The sequence below is a fragment of the Crocodylus siamensis genome, chromosome 15, assembly GCF_052110815.1.
Source record: "Crocodylus siamensis isolate JL-2025a chromosome 15, ASM5211081v1, whole genome shotgun sequence".
Taxonomy (NCBI): Eukaryota; Metazoa; Chordata; order Crocodylia; family Crocodylidae; genus Crocodylus; species Crocodylus siamensis.
This window is the reverse complement of record NC_143409.1, coordinates 7,989,899-8,012,071: the sequence shown is the minus strand read 5'-3', so window position 1 is coordinate 8,012,071 and position 22,173 is coordinate 7,989,899. Positions and strand designations below refer to the sequence as shown.

General features: G+C 44.2%; 1 protein-coding gene across 2 annotated transcripts in view; it reads left to right on the top strand.

The window, feature by feature from the left end:
- Nucleotides 1-18,974, top strand: part of LRRC28 (leucine rich repeat containing 28) — an 84,356-nt gene extending 65,382 nt beyond the window's left edge. The window contains exons 6-9 of one of the 2 annotated variants that reach the window (XM_090029671.1): nucleotides 3,465-3,567; nucleotides 10,658-10,833; nucleotides 12,750-12,909; nucleotides 18,093-18,974. In XM_090029671.1, the coding sequence (XP_089885797.1) occupies nucleotides 3,465-3,567; nucleotides 10,658-10,833; nucleotides 12,750-12,909; nucleotides 18,093-18,165 (512 nt within the window). In that variant the 3' untranslated portion in view covers nucleotides 18,166-18,974. The remainder of the gene's footprint in view (nucleotides 1-3,464; nucleotides 3,568-10,657; nucleotides 10,834-12,749; nucleotides 12,910-18,092) is intronic. The other variant, XM_090029670.1, reaches the window with a different exon arrangement.
- Nucleotides 18,975-22,173: the final 3,199 nt, after the last annotated feature.

Here is a 22,173-nt window from a genome sequence, read left to right as displayed (position 1 = left end):
CATATCATAGAATCATAGTGTCATAAAAAATTAGGGTTAGAAGGAGGTCATCTAGTCGAACCCCTGCTCAAAGCAGGTCCAGCCCCAACTAGATCATCCCAGCCAAGGCTTTGTCTAGTCAGGTCTTAAAAACCTCCAAGGATGGAGACCCCACCACCTCTCTGGGTAACCTGTCTCCGTGCTTTACCACCCTCCTAGTGAGAGAATTTTTCCTAATATCTAACCTAAACCTCACTTGCTGCAGCTTGAGAGTCTTGCTCCTTGTTCTTGTTCTGTTGATACTGATCCAAAAACCAGTATTTAGTATACTTAGTGCCATTTCTTAACCTTGGGGATACTGATACAAGAGGCACGGTGGCACTTTAATTAGAGCGGCTCTTGGAGCTGCTCTATTTAAAACGCCGCCCTGCCACTCCTGCAGCATGTGTAAAAGTGCCTGTGCCCGTTGCAGCAGGCAGGGCTAGCCTAGCAGTGCCTGCGACTGGCTGTGCAGAGCCCTTCAACCCCAGCCTGGTGGCAACTCCCTGAGGAGTTGGCTGCCCAGGCCTGAGTGGTCTCTGGTCCAGGCTCCCCACTCTCCTCCCTCTGCCCAGGGCAGGGCCAGGAGACTGCCCTGGGAAGGGCAGGACCCAGCTGGGCTGAGGGGTCGGAGGAAGAACCCTGCTGCACGCAGCGGGGAGGGCAGCTGCCCGGGGCAGAGTGGCTATGGGGCAGGGGGAAACAGAGTCTCCCCTGAGCTCATCGGGGCAGTGGCGTGTGTGGCCCGGGGAAGGGAGAAGGGAGTTGTGGGGGAACTGCTGCCTTCCCCCTTTCTCCTTCAGAGCCCCCATCCTGCCTCTGGTCACCTGCCCACGAGAGGGGCTTGAGCACTGGCGCTGGGGTGCCGGGGCCAGAGCGGGGCTTGTGGAGGGGTGCAGCTGTGAGGGGCCTCACCCCCCATGAGGCAGCGCATACCCCAGCCGTGGATGTAAAATGAGCACCCCCAATGTGGATGGGGGGAGAAAGAGCCCCCTCCTCTCAGATTTGGGGGAGAGGGGCAGGCAGCTGTTGCAGCTCCCACTCCGGACCTGAGCCTGAATTGGAGCCAGAGTTGGACCCACAGCAGCTGCTCCTTCCACCCTGGATGCCCTGCAGCCTCTGCCCTACCCCTTATCCTCCTCTGCCCCCAACTGGTGGCCAGTGCAGCCAGGCACTGAGCACATGGGACTCCACTGCTGTTGTGCACCCTGGGAGGGGCTGCGTTTCCATGTGCTGCTGTGCTTGGGGAGGGACCAGAGCCTGAGCAGCTCTGACAGTAAGTAGGTAGAGGAGAGGCTGTCTTGGCCCCTGCCAGACTCTGTCCTGGCCCCTGCATCGCAGACCCCCAGGTACTGTGGGTTTAGTCACGCTGGGCTGAGCCAGGCAGCTCAGCTCTACCCACCCCAGTCACGTCTGCAGCATTCGGCGGTGCCTTTTACAGCACCCACCCCAGCCCCAGCCCCGAAGTCTGTGACTGCGCCAGCACCTGAGCCACTGCGACTGCTGCTCTGCTCCAGCCTGGCTTGCCAGTGAGGGGATGGGGGTGTATCTGGGGTCACCCCAGCTTGTGGGAGGGAACCCAGGCATCTGGGGCACGAGGCATAAGTATCAGAGAACATCATCGGCTACAATGGCCAAAAAAAGCCGGTAGCCAGTAATATAAATACCCCTTTTATTGGTGCTGGTTTGATAGGCCACCGATATATCAGTGCACCTCTGCTCCTTACGGTTGCTTCATAATTGCATGTAGAAAAGGGACATTTCCAGGCTAGCTTGTAACTGTGGTTCCCTGTTAAATTTTAGGACACTCACTCTCAGCCCAGGGCAGATTAATATTAATTTTCTACATTTTTTAGGGGTCCTGCAGGCCAGATAGAATGGCCTGGTGGGCCACATCCAGCCCCCGGGCTGCATTTTGCTCACTACTGCTGTACAACTTAAGAGAAAATGTTTTCACTTGTCACTCTGCTCTTGATGTGCTAGTTCTACTTATGAAACAGGAAGTAGCAGCATAGTTGCTGAGACTTCCTTTATACAGTATTTTATTGCCAGTTGGTAAAGATGGAAAGTTAGGATGAGTCTCAGACAGTGTAAGCTTTCAGCTTGGCGAATTCTTTGTGTTTTCAATCAAGCACTAGTTCAGCTTGCTTTAATTTCTAAATCCATAATGCTTATACCCCTAGTGAGTATGCTGGAGTCATACTGACCTATTTAAAATGCATTTTGGACTGGTCTACAGAGTTGCCTTTACAAATAAATGACCCTTCCAATAGAAACCTAAGTTTCTTCGTTCTGTGCTTTTCATTTATTTGAGATGTTTGTAATTGAGTGTGAATGTAATACTTGGAAAGCACAGACCTTAGAGAAAAGTGTGAGCACTTAGATCAGCTACATCAGTCTCTTTGTCTGTTCCAGATTGTTTCATTGAACTGTTTTCTAGCATTTTGTTCTATCTGTTTTTAAATGTCTTGGGTTAGTTCGTCTTTCACTACTTCCCTTTGGGAGACTTCCCCAGATGAAGACATCTTGCTAATGACAAAAACGTAATTTCCCCCCTCAACTTTATCACATTTCTCCTACTTCTTTCTTTTGTGTCCCAGACTAAATTCATTCAGTCTTGCTAGGCATTCACCACCTTTAAATAGCTGTATGTAGTTAGCATATCTCCTCTCCCTTAGATATTCTTTATCTGTGTTGCGCTCATTTGACTCTTAAATGTTTTCCCTAGCCAACCTCTGTGTCTGATCTTTATGGGAAGATGTTACAGTGCTCAAAATGTATTGATAGCTTACCCATAACCATATCCAAATGTTGTTTAGCGTTTTGTCAGTAGGAGAAAAAATGAACATCTTTTCAATAGCATAATAATCACCCGTCATTATCTTTTATTCTGCATCTTCTGTGTAGTCTGCAAAGCTGTTTTTGAATGACTACTACTTGCAATAGATATCACGAATTACATTAAATTGCCATACTCTTTTGCACAGCCCCACGGGGGTGGGGGGGTGGCAAACTGCTTCTCAGAATTGGTGCATGTCTGCTTTCAGTGGAGCTGCACAAATTCACACTAGCAGAGGTTTTGACCTGGGATTTTTAAAGTATCTGTTAGAGATATTTGAGTCCAGCAGGCATTTGGCTTTTCAAAATGACATTAGATTTGGTTTAATGAAGCTCATTCTCACAGGGATATGTCCCTTATATAGGAATTTTTAGAAAGGTTGGAAGTTTTTTTTTTAAGAATAATTTTAACTTTTAAGTACCCTTTAACATACTTTTTCGACAGATTTTCTTTTCATAAATAATTCAGTCAATCAAATTTAACTGTTGAAGAGTAATATTTCATGTTCGCTTACATTGAGTCTAGTCAGCTTATTTTGATTTAAATAGCTTTTGCCCAGAATTGTCATTACTTCATGTTTCTCCCCCTCTTTGTCTTGTAAACCCAGATTTAGGTCGTTCACGGGAGCTGCAATATGTTTATGTGGATAACAACATTCACCTGAAAGGGCTCCCTTCTTATCTATATAATAAAGTCATTGGCTGTAATGGGTAAGCATGAATTAATTTTAATGTTTTGCATACGTTTTCTCCTAACCCTTTCCATAAATATATGCCTATGTGATACAACTGGAATTTATTTTTTGTGATTGATTCAGGACTGATGTTACTTTGAGGGGATTACTTTAGCTGCCAGTTCTGTATTAGTTTTGTAATAAATCTTCCACATTAATTTGCTGAACTTTCACTATTTCGGGAGTAAGCCATAAGAGCAGCTGGTGCATTTGCAACTGTTTCTAAGAAACTTTTAGTAATAATGTTAAGGCCAGAGGCTTGAAAGCCAACTACATTTAAATTTGGTCCAAAAAGCATGAAGAGTTCATAGAATCATGCTTTTCCAAAACCAAAGAATGAGGGAAATATTGCGGTGACTGTAGCAGTGAGGACCAGCCTTTTTGGCAGGCTTGCGACAACTAGTCCCGTATCCTTTCCAAGTGCTACTCCAGTCCCCTTCTTCCTGATGCTCTGCTTTCTGTTCCCTGCTCTATGCTGTCTGTCCAATTTGCTGCTCTGCTTTTTGCTTCCTGACCTATCTGGCCATCTGCTGCCTGTCCCCTTCCTGATCTGCTGTGTGCTGCACACAGGCTGCCCATGCCACTTGTGGCACCTTTACTACAGGCTGGCCACCCCTGCCCTGTAGCATCTTAGTTCCCAGGTCTTCAAAGCTGTGCAGAGTCTGGGCCACCTTGCGTTTTATTCAGACTCTCATTACATCCCAGTTGCAGTTACTTGCAGTGCCTGATCTGCAATTAGGGACTGTCATCAGTAACTTTTACAAATTATAGTCCTGTTTTTATGTACGCATGTTTAAAAATACCCTACCTAAACCATCTCGTGTCTGTGGTCACAATGGAAGTGTGCTGTCCAGCACAGTAGCCTCATTCTTCTCTCACCTAGGCTTGCATAAATGAGGAACAGCATCATAACGGAGTGATCCTAGTATAAAACTGATCTGAGAGGAAAGGCCCAGTGTTTTCTAATTATAAATTTGTAAGACTGTCCCTCGGCTGAGCTTAAAGTAACTATAACTTCCCCACTTATAATCCAGGCCTTGCTAAAATGTGCTAGCTGTTGAGTGCCTTTGAGTTTCTAAGGTTTTCCTGATGGGAACGGGGCATTTTGGTGCCAGTCCTGTAACATATAAATATTTTGTGGTTGTATCACAATTTTGCTCTTACCAGATGGTGTCACTATGTTCTGATTTCAAATTTGATTGATCTAATCTTTAAATAAGTGCCCACTTTAAATATGTACTTTGGTTTGTCAGAAATCTGAATAAATTGTAAAGAAGGCGTTAGAGTGAATTAAGAGTCAAAAGAAACCACATTGAACTTATTTGCAGAGAAAAGACTTGTGGTAGTAAGTGCCAATAAGTTCTGTGACAGGTATGGCTTAACAAGTCCCTCCGTTTTAAGTCATTTAAAACCTACCTATTTTGATGGGGAAGCAGGTTGTTTCATCGTATTTCCAAATTCCCATTTTAATTTTTTTAAACATATTTGTATCTTCTTGAACTAATTTTCTACTAATCCTTTTTTTCGCGGCATCAGTTGACTCTACTGAGCCAGATTTTCATTTGACTTAGTTTCTTTAAAAACCGTCTGCAGACATTGCTTGTCACGGCATCCTCTGCTGATATCTTGATTAGATTTTATCTCATCCTGTAGGTGTTTTGACCAATGTTAAACTTCAGAGTGGGTCTAGACCACAGGATAGCTAAAAAGTCAGCAGATAACAGTCCCTTGACTACATTTCCATTCTTACTACCACTCATGGAGCTGCATTAGTACCAGCTGTAATGGAACATGTTTTGGGTGTAATGTAGGCAAGGCTGTAGGTTTTGAAAGCACTGCATAGACATTATTAACAAATCCTCCTCACTCCTCCTGTGAGATGGCACAAGTAGATCCACGTGCTGCAACACACTGGTGCTTACATCTTCCTTAATCAGTAAAGACGGGGCTTTTTGTTATTGGTATGAGGCTCAGTCAGAAAGTAGTGCCTCCTATTTGTTTTCCCAGCCAAATAGTATTGAAAAAATATTAAACTTGCACAGAAAATGTATACATCATCACTGAACACGCAGCTGTTTTTCAGCATAGAGTTTTTCTCTGTCAGTGGCTTTTTCACCGGTGAACAAGGGCATGTGTACCAGCATTGTAAAAGTCCTTTTCTTTGTTGAGCAGCCACTGTCTCAAACGCTCCGTCACTTCCTTGTCATGCTGAAAGTGTCGCCCTCATAGTCTGTCCCTCATCCTCTGGGCTGTGTGCCAGGTGGGGCAACCCAGTCCACCCAAAATGATAAGATTGCCTCTGTGGTATGCGAGCCAGTGTGTAGGCAAGTGTTGTCAGGTAGAAGTAGCACCCCAGACATGTCTCTTGGATCAGGCTCTTTGCATTCAATGTTTCTGTCTCTTAACGATCTTGACGTAGACCTCTGAATTTACTGTTGCTCCCTTAGGCAAGAAATCAAGAAGAAGAACACCCTCCCATATCCACGGCTTGCTTAGGAGTTAAAAATTAGGAGGTATTAATTTCTGATTGGCCTTTGTAGTATTACCAGCAATAAAAGTGCACCTATTTGTTCACCATTACAGAGGGAGCGCAGTCATGGATTGTGTGTTGGTATTATGTAGGCTGCATTTGGCATTTCTGATTGCCTGTAATGATTGTACCTGGGGAGAACAGTAATGGATAGTCCAAGCATTTTGACTTGATCAGATGCTTCTTCTTTTTTACTTTCAGTTAAACTCTACTTTTTTTTGGAAAAACTTTCCATCAAGGCCCTCCAAACAAAGGTAGCATTTTATTATCCGCGGACCACAAAGCTGGGGTTGCAGTCTTAAGGCTGTATCTACCCAGGTCCTCAAACAAGGAAAACTGCATAGTTAGTTAGTTAGTAGGGTCGGAAGGGACCTGAGCAGATCATCGTGTCCGACCCCCTGCCATGGCAGGAAAGAGTACTGGGCTCAAACGACCCCAGCAAGGTGTTCATCCAGCCTCCTCTTAAAGACCCCAGGGTAGGAGTCAGCACCACTTCTCTTGGAAGTTGGTTCCAGATCCTAGCTGCCTTGACCGTGAAGTTGCGCCTCCTGATGTCTAGTCTGAATCTCCCCTCTGCCAGCTTGTGGCCATTATTCCTGGTCACTCCTGGCGGTGCTCGGGGGAACAGGGACTCCCCCAGTGCCTGATGGTCCCTTCGGACTAGTTTGTACCAGGACACTAGATCCCCCCCCTCAGCCTTCTCTTGTGGAGGCTGAACAAGTTCAGGTCCCGTAGCCTCTCCTCGTAGGGCCTGCCTCGCTGCCCCCTGATCATGCGGGTGGCCTCCACTGGACCCTCTCCATGCTGCCCACATCCCTCCTGAAGTGCAGCACCCAGAACTGGACGCAGTACTCCAGCTGCAGCCTGACCAGTACCGCACAGAGGGGGAGGATCACCTCCCTGGACCTGTTTGAGATGCATCTGTGGATGCACGACAAGGTGAGGTTGGCCTTCCTGATCATGTCCCCACACTGCCGGCCCATGTTCATCTTGGCATCAATGATGACTCCCAGATCCTTTTCTGCCTCTGCACTGTTGAGAAGGGCGTTCCCCAGCCTGTAGGTATGATGCTGGTTCTTCCTCCCGAGGTGCAGCACCTTGCACTTGTCAGTGTTGAATCCCATCCTGTTCTCATCCGCCCACCCCTGTAATCTGTCTAGGTCCGACTGCAGCCTATTCCTCCCTTCTGGCGTGCCCACATCCCCCCACATCTTAGTGTCATCAGCAGATTTGAACAGGGTGCTTTTTACCCCCTCGTCCAAGTCACTGATGGAGATGTTGAACAGTGCGGGCCCGAGGACCGAGCCCTGGGGGACCCCACTGCCCACATCCCTCCAGGTCGAAAATGACCCGTCCACCACCGCTCTCCGGGTGCGGCCCTCCAGCCAGTTGGTGACACATCTGACTGTGTGGGTGTCGACACCACAGTCCCCCAGTTTCTTAATGAGAACGGGGTGAGAAACAGTGTTGAAGGCCTCCGAAAGTCCAGGAAGACTATGTCCACTGCTACCCCTGCATCCAAGGATTTGGTGACCTGGTCGCAGAAGGCCACCAGGTTGGTCTGACAGGACCTGCCTCCAGTGAACCCGTGTTGGCTGCCCCTAAGCATGATCTCCCTTGCTGGCCCCTCGTGGACATGCGCCAGGATAATTCTCTCAAAAAGCTTGCCCAGGATCGAGGTAAGACTACGCGGCCTATAGTTCCCCAGGTCCTCCTTCCTCCCCTTTTTGAAGATGGGAACCACACTGGCCCTCTTCCAGTCCTCTGGCACTGTGCCAGAGCACCACGAGTGCTCGTAAAGCCGTGTCAGGGGTCCTGCAATGACCTCAGTACTCTGGGGTAGAGATCGTCCGGACCAGCTGATTTGAATACATCCAGTCCCTCCAGAAGTTCCCTGACTAGATCCTCCCTGACCTTTGGCCAAAGTGCGCCTCCCCTGGGGTTTAAGCGGGGCCCGGGCAGGGGTGGCTGTTCCGGTCCCTGCTCAGGAAAATGGAGGCAAAGAAGTCATTAAATAGGTTACCTTTGTCATCCAGTGTGACGACCAAATTTCCTAGCGTGTCTTGCAGGGGCCCCACGTTACCCAGAACTTTCTTTTTGCCCCCTATGTATTTAAAGGCAGTGCTTGTATTAAAGGCAGTCACTTCTATCAGAATCTACTCTTTTAGTAAATGGTATAGCATGTGTGTTTGTGCGCTAAACGAAGCCCCCTCTTCATTTATTGTAACAATGCTTAACACATCTGTAAAGCAGCCATGTGAAGGGATAACTCCAGCCTAAGAGAAACTTTATTCCAGTGGCATAACTAGAGTGGGACACCCAGGGAAGCTGCCCCAGGCACCAGTTTGGGGAGGGGAGTACAGGTGCACAGTCATGCCACTGACATAGTGGTAACTGAAAGTCACTGCTACCCCTGTGTGTGCCCTGGGTGCCCAGCCATGTTACGCCTCTGCTTTGTTCACACTTCAGTACAGTAATTCTTTCTCTTCTAGTCAGGTAACTATGTCATTTGTATAAAGACCATCACACAAATCCCACTGTGATCATAAGCTGAATGATCTTGAAAGACTATCCTAATTGCCTGCTGAAGCATGCCTGCGTTCTTTCTAGTAGTAAGAATTAGTGGCCAGTGGAAGGTCTTTACTGCTCAGGTGAAAGAATGATAGTCTTGGAATGAAGGTACGGGGGTTTCATTCTCTATCTGGTCGGTTACTGGGCAGCGAGAACCTGACGCGTGGTGTAGTTACTCGTGTACAGTTGAGGTTTTGAAGCTAGAGTATAAACTACATTGTGCAAGTAATGATTTTTTGTCTGAATCCTGCCATCGGATAAGCTGTGAGAAATCCCCCTTTTGTATGATAGGAAGTGGTCTCAGCTCTGGAAATAAATTTTGATCTCACTTTCTGTAGATTAGACTCACTACCCACCTGCATGGGCTTCTGGGTTAACTGCTGCGAACTTGTCATTCTGGCTGAAGGCAGTCAGTGAGAGATCGTAATCTTAGTCCTGTGGTTTATTTGCAGGACATCTTTTGTAAGGGGGGGTTTCACTTTTTCCAGCCACATAAGGGATGACCAAGCAAGAAAAAGAAGCAATGCCTCCCCCTTTTTATCTCATGGAGTTATTCTTTGCCAGTCCTTTGCTTCTGTTAATAACCATCTATAATTCATAGCATAGTCCCCTTTCTCCTGCCATGTCTTGGCAGACGTTTTATGTGGCTGTCTCTTTAAGCCTGCTTCTTACCTCTGATTTTCAACTGTGGGATGGAGCTTTGGATATGAATATCCTAGTCTTTCAAGCAAACGTCATACCTAAACAATATTGAGGTTAAACCTCAGTGCGACTTACTTGTGGCTCATCTATTAAAGTTCATAGGGATTGGCCAACAAAGTTCAGTTTGCTGTACAGAAAAGCTTCCCTTACATCACTTCTGCTTGAAAATGCAACAATATGGGTTCATTGGCTGTGATGATAATTCATTCTCTAGGCACCGATTGTTGGGGGCTAGAGAATGAATGTTACACTTGATTTCTCAGTTCCCAATTTTTTCCCTATCCCCTGATGCTTTGTAGAAAAGATTTAATACTGATTTAATTCAGTAGAGAGGTTAATTATTTTGCTGCTTGCCTCTCTGGTGTTTATCCATTATCTTTTAGAGTGGAGTTCCTTGCTGCTATCTTGGACTTGGATTGAGTTTTCTCTTCCAAATCTCTTAGGGTGTGATTTCCTCATCTGGGATTTGGGACCAGTTTCTGGGAAGACCAACAAATGTGGTTACTTTTTTTTTATTTCGTTTGCTAAATCTGGTATCAACAGAAGTTGTTTGTGTCTTTGGGTTTGTCACAAACCACAAACAGGGTGTCTTCCCCAGCCTCTTAATAGAATTTTTCTATTCACATCTTGTTGGCCTGGGTAGATCAACTGCAGCAGGGAATCAGGTATTTGTTACCTACGTACATTAAGCTGCATTGTTTACACCCCTACACCCATCAGAGAGCTCCCCTTATTTTGAATATGGATTGCTAAGGGCAGGATTGGGGTTATCTTCCAGTACTGCAACATCCAGTGGCACTTTAAAGGCTAATGACCTGAAATTGTGGGTGGGGAAAATCTTTACTCATTCTGAACTGGTTGGCCCACAACACAGAATAAATTGACCATTTGCAAATGTATATATATTCTGCAATAGCAATAACCAGTTTGTGCTGTTGGCTTACTACCTGGCTAGATGAGAGGGGTTGTGATGCTGGGGGGGTTTTCAGTCCACGCAATTTGACTGGGGTTATGCTCTCCTTTTTCTAGTTCTTGAGTATCACTTCACCAGTAAAGACCTCCAGTTGGGCCAGAACTAGACTCTTACAGAGGATGAGATTGTCAGTCTGAAACATGGTCTGCAGATATGAATGAGCTCTTGCTTGAGGGGAGCAGTGTGCTGCAGAGCAGTGGCAAGGGCACTTTGGGCTGGCATGTTGGGTTTCTCCATTTTTTTAACTTCTGTTGTTGCTAACCCTTATCTAAATGTCTTGTGTCCCTCCAGCTGTGGTTCCCCTATTAAGGTTTCAGAGGTGAAGCTGCTCTCCTTTTCATCAGGGCAATTAACTGTGTTCCTCCCAGCAGAGGTGAAGTCTATAGGGACAGAGACAGATTATGTGCTGCCTTTGCAAGAGCTGGCCATGAGGATTCTGTATAACACCTACTACAGGTTTTTAAAAGGTATCCTAATTGCTTTTTAACATCCTTCAGAGTGTGAGAAAACCAGGAATGTTTTTCAGAGATAACAATAGCATTTATATAGCTCTTCAAAGAACTGTGCAAACATTAATGTCTTACAGCATTTATTCAATCAAATTACATTTTAAGTGATAAAATACAGCAAAAAAAGGAGTTTGCTAAATGCCTCTGCTAAATGCTGTGCTCCAAAGGTAAAGTGGTGTTTAGAAATGTTTTCTTGGGGACAACGTAAAAAGCATGCAGGCTTTTCAGTCTGCAGCAGAGAAGAAACTGCCTTTAATGGGGAAAGGAGATGGAGAAATATTATCCTGAGGCAAGAGGAGATGCATCATCCAACAATGCAGCTCCTTGCCAGGCAACACACTCCTAAACTGGCAGACTTATTATACATAAGGCAGAAGAAATGCTAGCAGCTGTTGGCCATTTCAGTACAAATTGACAGCTGAGCTGTTTTAGTTCTGCCCCAGTTCAGACTCTTTGTTGAAAACTGGCCCATGGCTTTAGTTATACATCATGTTACTACATGAAATACTGGGGTTGAGTATAATTTAGGAATTTGGGCTTTGTCAGAGATTTGAGAGGGTTGTAGAGCTCTCTGTCTAGCACCTTGGGAATGTGTGGACTCCTAGAGAGAGTCGAGGTGTTGGAAGTAAAGGAGGGTACAGTGAAAAACTGGATGGGATTCACTGATATGACTCAGTTTGCTGGCATGAACTAGTGCCTTTTGTCCAGGCAAGTGTACAAGAGCTGACATTCTTCTGCTTGGGACCCCCTGCCACCAACATTTTTGTTCAGGCTAGTGATGAAGGGAGATATTAGAGTGGGACAAACGTAAGCATATGTCACATAGGAAACAATGCTGCACTGCTGGAGAGTAAAAAATGACTGGCTTAGGGGCTGTGCATTTTTTTTATACCTGTTAGTTAATGGGTAAAAAAAAGATGGTGGTTAAATAGAAGCCTTACAACAGCAGAAGCGTAGACCAAAAAGATGGCATTTCGTTTTATTTGCAGATTTCTAATCTCTGTGCTGACAGGGGCCGGAAACTTGAGGCATAAAGAGAACAGAGTTCATGTCCTTTTTAGGTCACAGGTGATTGTAATCTTATCACGTTTATGGTGGTGACTTATCCATGTCACATAACCACTCTGCCATGTGGCATGACTATAACTCTAAAGACGAGCAGGTTTTTAGGCTTGGAAAAGCAGGATAGTTTTTCAGGATCAGCTTGAGGTGCTGAGGGAGAGTTACAGACTTATGGCTAGAAGAACTGTTTTGTTGGGACCAGGTTTTAGATCTTGACCTGGATGAATCTGATGAGGCTTCTGATTAATTGGGTTGTAATTTACTGTTTTGAATCAGGGAGTGATCAGTTGTTTGTGTTTTGTGTGAGTTGTGGCTTTGCCCTGGGGTGATTCTTCTTTGAAATACATCAGTAAAATAATACTAGCTTCCTTCATAGGGTCTTGTATTGCTAATTATTGAACAGACATTGATGAAACAAGCAGCCTCCCTTTGGTTTGATTAGTTTGATTTAACAAGTGCACTTCCCTAAATCATCCATGCTTTCAGTTGGAGTTAGTTGACACCTTTGCTGTTTAGAAATGCTTTATTACTTATCATTCATTTATTTGCTTGAGAAGTATCTTCACCTGGATAATTGGGTCTGATTGTTCCTATACCTGCAGTTTTACTCAAAAACTCCATCAAGTGCTTCACCTTATTTGTGGAAAATTTGCTTTTGTTCACTACTCCTTAGATAGGGGCCAGATGTTTTTGAGAGGATTAGTGGGATACATCATTTGCTAAGGGTGCATGGAATGTGATTATTGAGCGTGACTTTATGAATTTAGTTTGTTACAGATCTGATGCTTTCTTGTGTTTCTTTTCTTCCCTAGATTTCAACTTCCTGACGCCAATCTCATTACCAAAAAGTCTCTTGGAATTGCTGCACTGCCCTCTGGGACACTGTCACCGCTGCAGCCAGCCCATGTTTACTATTGTCTACCCAAAGCTCTTTCCCTTGAGAGAGACTCCAATGGCGGGACTGCACCAGGGGTAATTGCACTGCAAATTACACTGGCGTTTCATACCTTACATGGGATCCATTTGAGAGGAAAAACATCTTTATGGAGCCAAGTGTTGTCTTAAAGATTTTTTCCTTTTTTTTTTTTTTGTTTGGGAGTCTTAAAAGGCCTTTTTGGATGTGTGTGATGTAGCGCCAGGTGCTGCATCACATGGTTTTGTATAAATGGCCAAGTGTGTGCTAGCGCTGAGAAAGTGGCGGCAGTGCGCTTTTGAACTAAAACACATTAAATGTGTTTTAGTTCAAAAGCGGACCACCGCCATTTTCTCAGTGCCGACATGCTTTTCGCTGTTTATAAAAATGCGTGCAATGCAGTGCTGGGTGAGCCTACTCCAACTCACTGGATCTCTGGCGCATGGCAGCATGAATAGGTACAGGATTTGTATAAATGCCCAAAGATTTTAAAAAGTGATCGGGGTTCATAGTAGAGGTGATATCTTTTATTAGACCAACAAGATTTTTGCAAAAAATTTGCACACGTGCCGTGGCTCTGATTAGAGATAACATACAACAAATAAGCGAGCATACACTTTTGCTCTCTGCTCCAGGGGGACATTTCTGTTGTGTAGAAGATGATGCTGTGTTCATAGGGCAGTGTAGAAGAGTCTAGGATTTTTTGCAAAAATCTTGTTTGTCTAATAAAAGATATCACCTCTACCCTGATTGCTTTTTCCTCTAGACCAATATGGCTACAACCTGGACACTTGACATACAGATTTTAAGTCCTTTTTCTGAGCACTCCTGTAAAAGGTGGTAGATCTATTGCTTCCAGGGTACCCGAGCTTGCTATCTTAAGTCTGTTAACAAGAGGGACAAGTCCTTTGGTATAGGTTGTTCTGCAATGAAAGTAATCTTATATCTGTGTTCATGTCCACCAGTCCAGAACAGCCTGAAGGTGGCAATAGCTGTTGTAAAGCTAATAGCTTTGCTTTTATAGTACTACATTATTCCTGATGGAATGGTGTGTGGATGATCAAGAAATCCAGTGGGAGAATTTTCTGTGCTTCAGGCAGAAAATATTGCCAGACATCAGCCCTTTACTGAATATGTTCGCTCCATGTGTGAGGCAAAGGAAATGCTAAATAAAAAGCTACACAACACAGTTCCTTTTTAAGACTAAAAGAAAAGACAGAAAAACAAGCATTTCATCCTTAGTCAGAATTAATTTAAAATGTTCTGCTGCTGAAGCACTCTTCCTAAATATTAGGAACTGTGGCGCACGTGGACAAAGACTTCTGTGTGGTAGGAAGAGCCGTGCTAGTGAAATACGGTTTTACAAATGTAGTGAGGCAGACAAACCTACATGTATTTTTTGCTGTGCCTGGTCACACAATCACAGACTAGGGAGAACAAGGGAAAGCATGGCTCCTTGGGTGGAGATGTGGAGTAACTTCAGGGTGAACACGGGTCCCTTTGTAGTGGACTTCCAGCACTGCTTGCTAGTCTGAGCTGTGGGAATGGATGCCAGACCAGTCTAGTTTTGGCAAAGTCAGATTTCTGTAGTAGCAAAAGTACTCTGTGAACATTTTCCAGTCAGTTCTGCCTGCACATTCAGATCCCAGATCTACTAACTTTGAGCTTAGTCTATTTTGTTTTTTTAAATGTCAGTGGATGACGATGGCATGAGTGATTTTGTCTACCTTCATTCTTCTATCTCCACTCCACCCAGTTGTGGTCACCTGATCTTTTGGGAAAGATATTGGTTGCATGTCCTCTCTCCCTAAGAGTAAACAACACGCTTGCTGTTTGGTGTAGATTATAAGGATGCTAAGGGAGGAGGAAAATGTTCATTTTCAGCTCCTAATAGGGCGTGCTGGTCACTCTGTGCACAACATTATCAGACAGAGGTAAGTTTAGCATCTACCCATGATGAATGGGAAACAAGCATGTGCAGGTGCTTCCCTTCTGCCTGCTGTCAAATGACGTTTAGAGTCAGTGAAGAGAATTGGTAGCAGCATCCTGTTCTCATTACCCCCCGCCTGGATCCCCCTGGAGACCTCTCCAGAATTTGTTTTGAATTGAGGTTCTGCTCATACTTGTGTTTGAAAGCAGGCTCTGGCACAATGCACACCCTGTGGCTCTGGTTATAGATAAGACAGAGAATAAGCGAGCATACACTTTTGCCCTGTGCTCCAGGGGGACATTTCTGTTGTGCAGAAGATGATGCTGTGTTCACAGAGCAGTGTAGAAAAGTCTAGGATGGCTGGGCAAAATGTGGCCTGTGGGCCAGATGCGGCCTGCCAGGCCATTCCATCTGGCCTGCGGGACTGCTAAAAAATTTAGAAAATTAATATTTATCTGCCCCTGGCTGCCTGTCATGTGGCCCTCAATAGCTTGCCAAAACTCAGTAAGTGGCCATCCGCCCAAAATAATTGCCCACCCCTGGTGTAGGATTTCCCCTCCCCACCCCTATAGAATAGGTTAATAACTGAACAATGAGGACGTGAGACCAGAGGTAGCGGGTACAATAAAAAAAAAGGGGGGAAAAAAGACGAAAGATCCCTTTGCAAAATTTAATCCTGCAGTTCAAGATTTCTTAAATCTAGTTTGTTATAAAAATACTGCTTGACAAACAAATCTGACAGACAGGTTCTTGCCAGCAAAGACTCTTTTAAACAAGTCCTTAGACAGCCTGCACTTACACAGTGTGGAAAAGGAAGGCAGTTGATATAGGGCCTTTTCAAAAATGGCACTTTGAATATACCACACGCCAGTGAGTACCACACTCCATTCCAATCCTATAGAAACCATTAACAGCACACCAAAAAAAAAGTTGCTTTTCAGTAGGAAATTTTTAAGAAAACAAGCCAGAAAACTCTGATTGCTGATTCAAATAGATAGTACCATTTTTCTCTAATTCTATTGCAGCCTCTTGTGCTGTGGCTTGTGACATAATACTTCTCTGATTTGTAAGCAGTACAGCTTTATGAAGTGTAAACAGCTTGTACATATCAAATTTGGGCACCAGCCAGAAGGCTGCATACATGCTATTTTGGAAGAGGCATCTCCTTTCTTAGAAAGCTCTTCTGATTGTAAGCATAGCACTCTTCAGCTTGCTCTTCTGTTGCAGTTCTGACTGTCATATGTTTAAACTGCAGTGGATTTTCATGTAGTTTCAGTTCAATTCATTTCCAATTTTTAGTCATTATATTTAGAGCACCACAAGAGGTCACACTGAGATGTAAGGGATGAAATTAAGGAAAAAATCAAGTGGTAATGCATTTCTTCCAGGCAGTGGGGTCTATTAGAGGATGGTATAATGTTCAAAGGAGGTGGTAGAAATCTCATTGTTGGGGAACTTACAACTGAAGTGGACAAACCACGAAGGTTGATATTTATTTTATGAAACAATATTGCCGTGGGAGGGGAGGGATTAGATTCTTGAAAGGATGGAAGAGAACAGATTTCTATGGCTATTATAGAAGTATAATTATGAGCCCATGGACATATTTGACACACACCCCTATTCACCAGGAATTATTACAAATCTTGCTGTGCTGAAGTTTGCCATGTAAAGTCTCTTCATGAAAGAAATTATTATTGCAAATGTTAAAAAACAATACCATATTTTCCCCTGCAAATTACATTTTGCTATTGACAATTCAGTGTTCTAGTCCCTTCTGTTCCCTTAAATGTCTCTTCTTTCATTTAAAATTTTCATTATTGCTTTTTACTTGTAGCTTAATATTTCCAAGACTTCTAGTTTATGCAGACACCTATCACTTCCCCTGGCCCAGAATGAATTGTATCCTAGAAAAACCACAGATAACTTTCATCTACTGTAAAGTTATGACGTAAACCCATAGACATTCAGACTCAAGGGTTGTTCTTACTTTTGCAGCACTTGTACTTCCCTGGTAAGATTGTCATTAATGCAATCCCTGTCATGGTAGGGTTTTTAGAAAGACGTGGGAAGACAAGATCTCCATCCTAATGAGTTTATAATCTCAGGCTGGGGACAGATGCAACTTTCAGCTGACTTAAAAGATGAGCTAAGGGTTTGCCATCCAGGAGGGCACATCAGTTGGTATGATATCACTACTACATCTGCATGCTGTTATAGCAGTATAAATAAATAAAGTGGCTACAATGTTTTTTACTACACTCATGGAGCATGCCATATAAGAGTTACATCGTAACCGCCTCTTTGTACCCATTGCATCCAATACGTGCACGGTTGTTAGGTCTACCGGCCCTCTCAGTCTACAGACACAGGGTGGCAGGGATGAGTGTTTGAGCAGTGCTGGTTAGCACGTGTCATCATAGTTCCACAGTTGCTCAGATTTTCTCTTCTGGGAGGACAAGGTTTTACTGACTTCTAAAAAGATACAGCACTTTGGGTGAGGAAGGAGGGTTGAGAAGTGATGGAACTGGGTTTTCATGTACAAGGAGGGTATATATAGTCATTTCTCTATAAAACAAAGGGCAAAGTGCTACTTTGGGATTAAAAATCCTTAAGCAGTTCTCTAGTGGTGCTATGGGAGAAAGAGAGTCGCAGTTGAATCGGGCACTTTTGTTTTTTCATGTGGAGATGCATATTGCATAGAACAGACATGGGCAACCTGTGGCAGCGGGGCACAAGGCATGAGCAGCCTCTGTGTGTGGGGGACAGCACAGCAGCAGATAGGGCAGGAAGCAGAAAGCAGAGCAGCGGGTCAGAGATCAGAATGGTATACAAGGGGGGCATGAGGTTAATTTGCATCACGCCTGCCAAAAAAGTGTGGTCCCCAGTGGTATCTAGCACAGTACAATACAGTAACGGAGCCCACAGGCTATCCTTTTTGAAGATCCATTCTGCACTCCTTGTTTACACGGCGGGTGTATATCCAGCTGAGCCGCTGCTGGGTTCTGGGAATTGAGTTGTTTCATGCCTACACGCAGTAAAACACGAGAAAAAAGTGAGTCAAGGACTACTCCAGATATTTTCCTTTTAGTTGTTAAACCTGCTGGCAATAACATTCAGCCACACCCTCTGGAAAGAGAAAAGCTCTCGATGTTTTTATAAACCAAATTTTGGTATCTTTTGTTTAGATAGCTTAACCAGGGTTAATCCTCTATTTTCACAATCCAGAACATTGTCTCTTATGGAATGAGGCCAGTCACTTTAATCTTGAGCTGACTACTGTTTCTCTTCTGTCTCTTCTTTCTTTTCCAGGAGGACAACTGTTAGTTTTGTGGCATACTGCTGCTCCACCCAGTGTCTCCAGACTTTTGACCTACTGAGTTGATAAACACTTAAAGCTACTCAGGAGTGTTGCCAGCTTAAAGCTGCATTAGGCAGTACATCCCATTGGTACTGGAATACTGTATGTGCGTGTGTGCCAAAGCAGCAGAAGCGCCCAGTCAGGGACACAGAGGAGCATTTAAATCCTGCCCTATCAAATTTGTACGAACAGCAGAAACTTTTTGGAAATGTAACGATCAAGCTTTTACAAGGATTAACGCCTTCCCTTTCCTCCGAGGCACGACAGAAACCAAAAGGATTCCAAGGAGCCCCATCTGCCGTACTGTTTTTAGGGGCTTTTCGTGTGACTTGACTTACTGCAATGCATCACATCATCAGAACCAGTTTTAGTTGCTTTAATAATGTTAAGCTGACCTGTACTTTAAAACACAATGACAAACAAAAAACAAAACAAGAGGTATCCCATGATCACCTCTTGGCCAAACTGGCCTGTTGTGGCCTTGGCTCCACCACGATCTGCTGGCTGGGAAATTGGCTCCGTGGTCGGACCCAGAGGGTTGTGATTGATGGCAGTCACTCATCGTGGTGTCCTGTGGCCAGTGGGGTCCCTCAAGGCTCTGTCCTGGGACCCATACTGTTCAACATCTTCATTAACGATGTGGACATTGGAGTCAGGAGTGGACTGGCCAAGTTCGCCGATGACACCAAACTTTGGGGCAAAGCATCCACGCCAGAAGACAGGCGGGTGATCCAGGCTGACCTGGACAGGCTCAGCAAATGGGCAGATGAGAACCTCATGGTGTTTAACACCGAAAAATGCAAGGTTCTCCACCTTGGGAGGAAAAACCTGCAGCACCCTTATAGGCTCGGCAGTGCTACGTTGGTTAGCACTACAGAAGAAAGAGACTTGGGGGTCATCATTGACCACAAGATGAACATGAGCCTGCAGTGTGATGCTGCGGCTAGTAAAGCGACCAAAACGCTGGCGTGCATCCATAGATGCTTCTCGAGCAAATCCCGGGACGTCATTCTCCCCTTGTACTCGGCCTTGGTGAGGCCGCAGCTGGAGTACTGCGTCCAGTTTTGGGCTCCACAATTCAAAAAGGATGTGGAGAAGCTGGAGAGAGTCCAGAGGAGAGCCACGCGCCTGATCAGAGGTCAGGAAAACAGATCTTACGATGACAGGCTGAGAGCCATGGGACTGTTTAGCCTGGAAAAGCGCAGGCTCAGGGGAGATCTGATGGCCACCTATAAGTTTATCAGGGGTGACCACCAGGATCTGGGGGAAAGTTTGTTCACCAGAGCGTCCCAAGGGATGACGAGGTCGAACGGTCACAAACTCCTGCAAGACCGTTTCAGGCTGGACATAAGGAAGAATTTCTTTACTGTCCGAGCCCCCAAGGTCTGGAACAGTCTGCCAGCGGAGGTGGTTCAAGCGCCTACATTGAACACCTTCAAGAGTAAATTGGATGCTTATCTTGCTGGGATCCTATGACCCCAGCTGACTTCCTGCCCTTTGGGCAGGGGGCTGGACTCGATGATCTCCTGAGGTCCCTTCCAGCCCTAATGTCTATGAAATCTATGAAAATCTTCTGTTGTGACCGTCCAGTTTTTCCTGATATATCTGTAATTTCCTCTGAGTACAGTTGGATTCATGCATATGCATCCATACACCCTCAGCACCTGTCAGGCATCCCATAAGCCATTTTTTCCCATCTCTTCCCCCTGGTCAAAATAGTTTTCCCCATAAAAGTGCTATCACGACTATAGATTTGAGCCTGTGACAACAGACTAAGGTGTTTAATTCTGTGTGCTAAGAACACCTTGTTCTTTCAAGAGTTACTTCGAGATACTTAGCCTCCGTTGAGGCACAGGTGGGGAGCATTGAGAGCCTGCACCTGATGTGACCTGCTTCACATACTCTCTGAGCCAGTGCTCCAGCAGGTTCGAGGAGATGCTTTGCTTGTAACACTTTGGTTTTTTAAATGCAGCACATCTTGTGCTCTTTTTGAGGAAAAACACTTAAAATTCATGTTTTATTAGACAAAAAATATGAGGATACATATTGATTTATTGTGGACTGATGAAAATCCTAGAGCATTGTGACTTGTAGATAGCTGGTTCCTTTATCTTGGGGTTCACAGTTTGGCTGGTTTCAAATAAAAAAAAGAAAAGAGGGATTGGTGAAGTGTCTTAACATCAGGGGAGGTTGAGAAGGGAAAAAACAGGTGGTCAAATATCTTTACAAAAAGGCTGTCCATACTTTTTAGCATATTCAGAGCAAGTGAGGCTCAAGATCCTATTTTTTACTATCTTTGTGGGGATCATTTGCTGTAATATTTTCCTTAAAGCTACGGGACAAAGGATAGAAGCCGGCCCAAAATGAGATTTATATTTTTAATTTTAAGCTGAAACAAAAGGTATAAAATGCAGTCCCTCCTGGCTGGTTCTGTAGCATATTCTTATTAATACATTGTGTTCAGGATCAGTTTAGTTTTTAACCATAAATTACTTTGGGACTTAACACAATGTTCTTCTCTGTGCAGTAGTTACACGCTGAAATAGATCTGAACGGAACAATTTGATGTTATAAAAACACAAAGATAAACAGACTTGGTAACGTATTAGCATATGCAGTGGGAAGAGAAACATATATTTTGGAAGGGAGGCATTTAAAATGACCCTCTTGCCAAAGCAAGCATTTTTTCCTACTACGGGTTTCCTATGGATGTCTCTTTTTCAAAGGAATGGCACTGGAGGGTAGAACTGATAGGTAGGTTATTCTCATTACTTATGACAAGGTGTACTGGTTTTCTTGGGTTAGTTTTATGGGGTTAAACCTAAAACTTTTTTCTTTAACAGGCAAAAATAACTCACTCAGTTTTTGTTGGCCTTTCTGTAATAAAAGCCTTTTAAAAGACTGGTGCTCCAAAGGGCCCAGAGCCTGCATCCAAACACACTCTACGCTATTAAATATCTTCTTTGTCCTTTCATTAGTTTGTCTTAATTCTGAGATCTTGGCCATGCTCTTCCAGCCTTTGGGGATCAATACAGTAGCAGCGGTCCACATCTTTGCTTTTGTTCTACTGGACAAGTCCAGCGTAAGTTAGAGTTGTCGAGTGCCCAAGGTCAGTGTATGCTTATGTCAGAAATTCATAAGTGTGGCACAGGATCCAGAGTTGTAATGACTGGCACTTAATGTATGTAGACTTATTTCACTGTCCAGTTTGCCATGCAATGGTGTGTCAGGCATTATAAAGCTTGATAATAGAGCTAGAATGTAATTTAAAAAAAACCCCATTGGTTAAAAGGAGTGTATGCAACCTGCCATCTTAACTTCATGACACCTGATCCCCAAACAGCTGTTTGCCTCATTAGTAAAATACAGTTGGACTGAAGAGTAAGCCTGCAGAATGGTTTGATAGGGCAACCACGCTGGTATTGGACGTTGTAATTGCTAATGCAATACCCTAATCAGATCAGGAGAAAAAATAACTGAATTTTGTTTTTACATTTGGTTTCTTTTATACGTCTTACAGGGATTCTTTGTGGGTCCCCTCCCCCCACCCCCATGTTAGAAGCTCAGACTTTGGAAATATCTTTTTTATACTAAGCAAAAATTGAGCTAAGAAAGTTATTTCAAAGGCATATCTTCTGTTAGCTAATAGATATCATTGTTCAGGTTTAATGTGGGTCACATGATAAGAACTGAAGTACTTGTTACAATAATGGAGTGGGTTACAAAATGCTTTATTGCCTTCATATCAGTTTCTTTGTTATTGTTAGCAAGTACAGTCCAGAATAAAGACTACAAGCCTCAGCAGACTGAAACGTCACTAATATTTTAATAAGTGATGATAACACAAGCATGGAATGCCACTGTTCGATGAATAAAATGTCTTAAACACTTTGCGTAGCCAGCACGTGACACTGAAGTTTTGCGTTAATATTGATATTGAAGGAAAGTCGGAATATGGACAGAAGATGGCTTAAATTCATCTTCAATCTATGTATCATTGCTGCTGTTGCAGATGTGTTATCCACTGTTGAA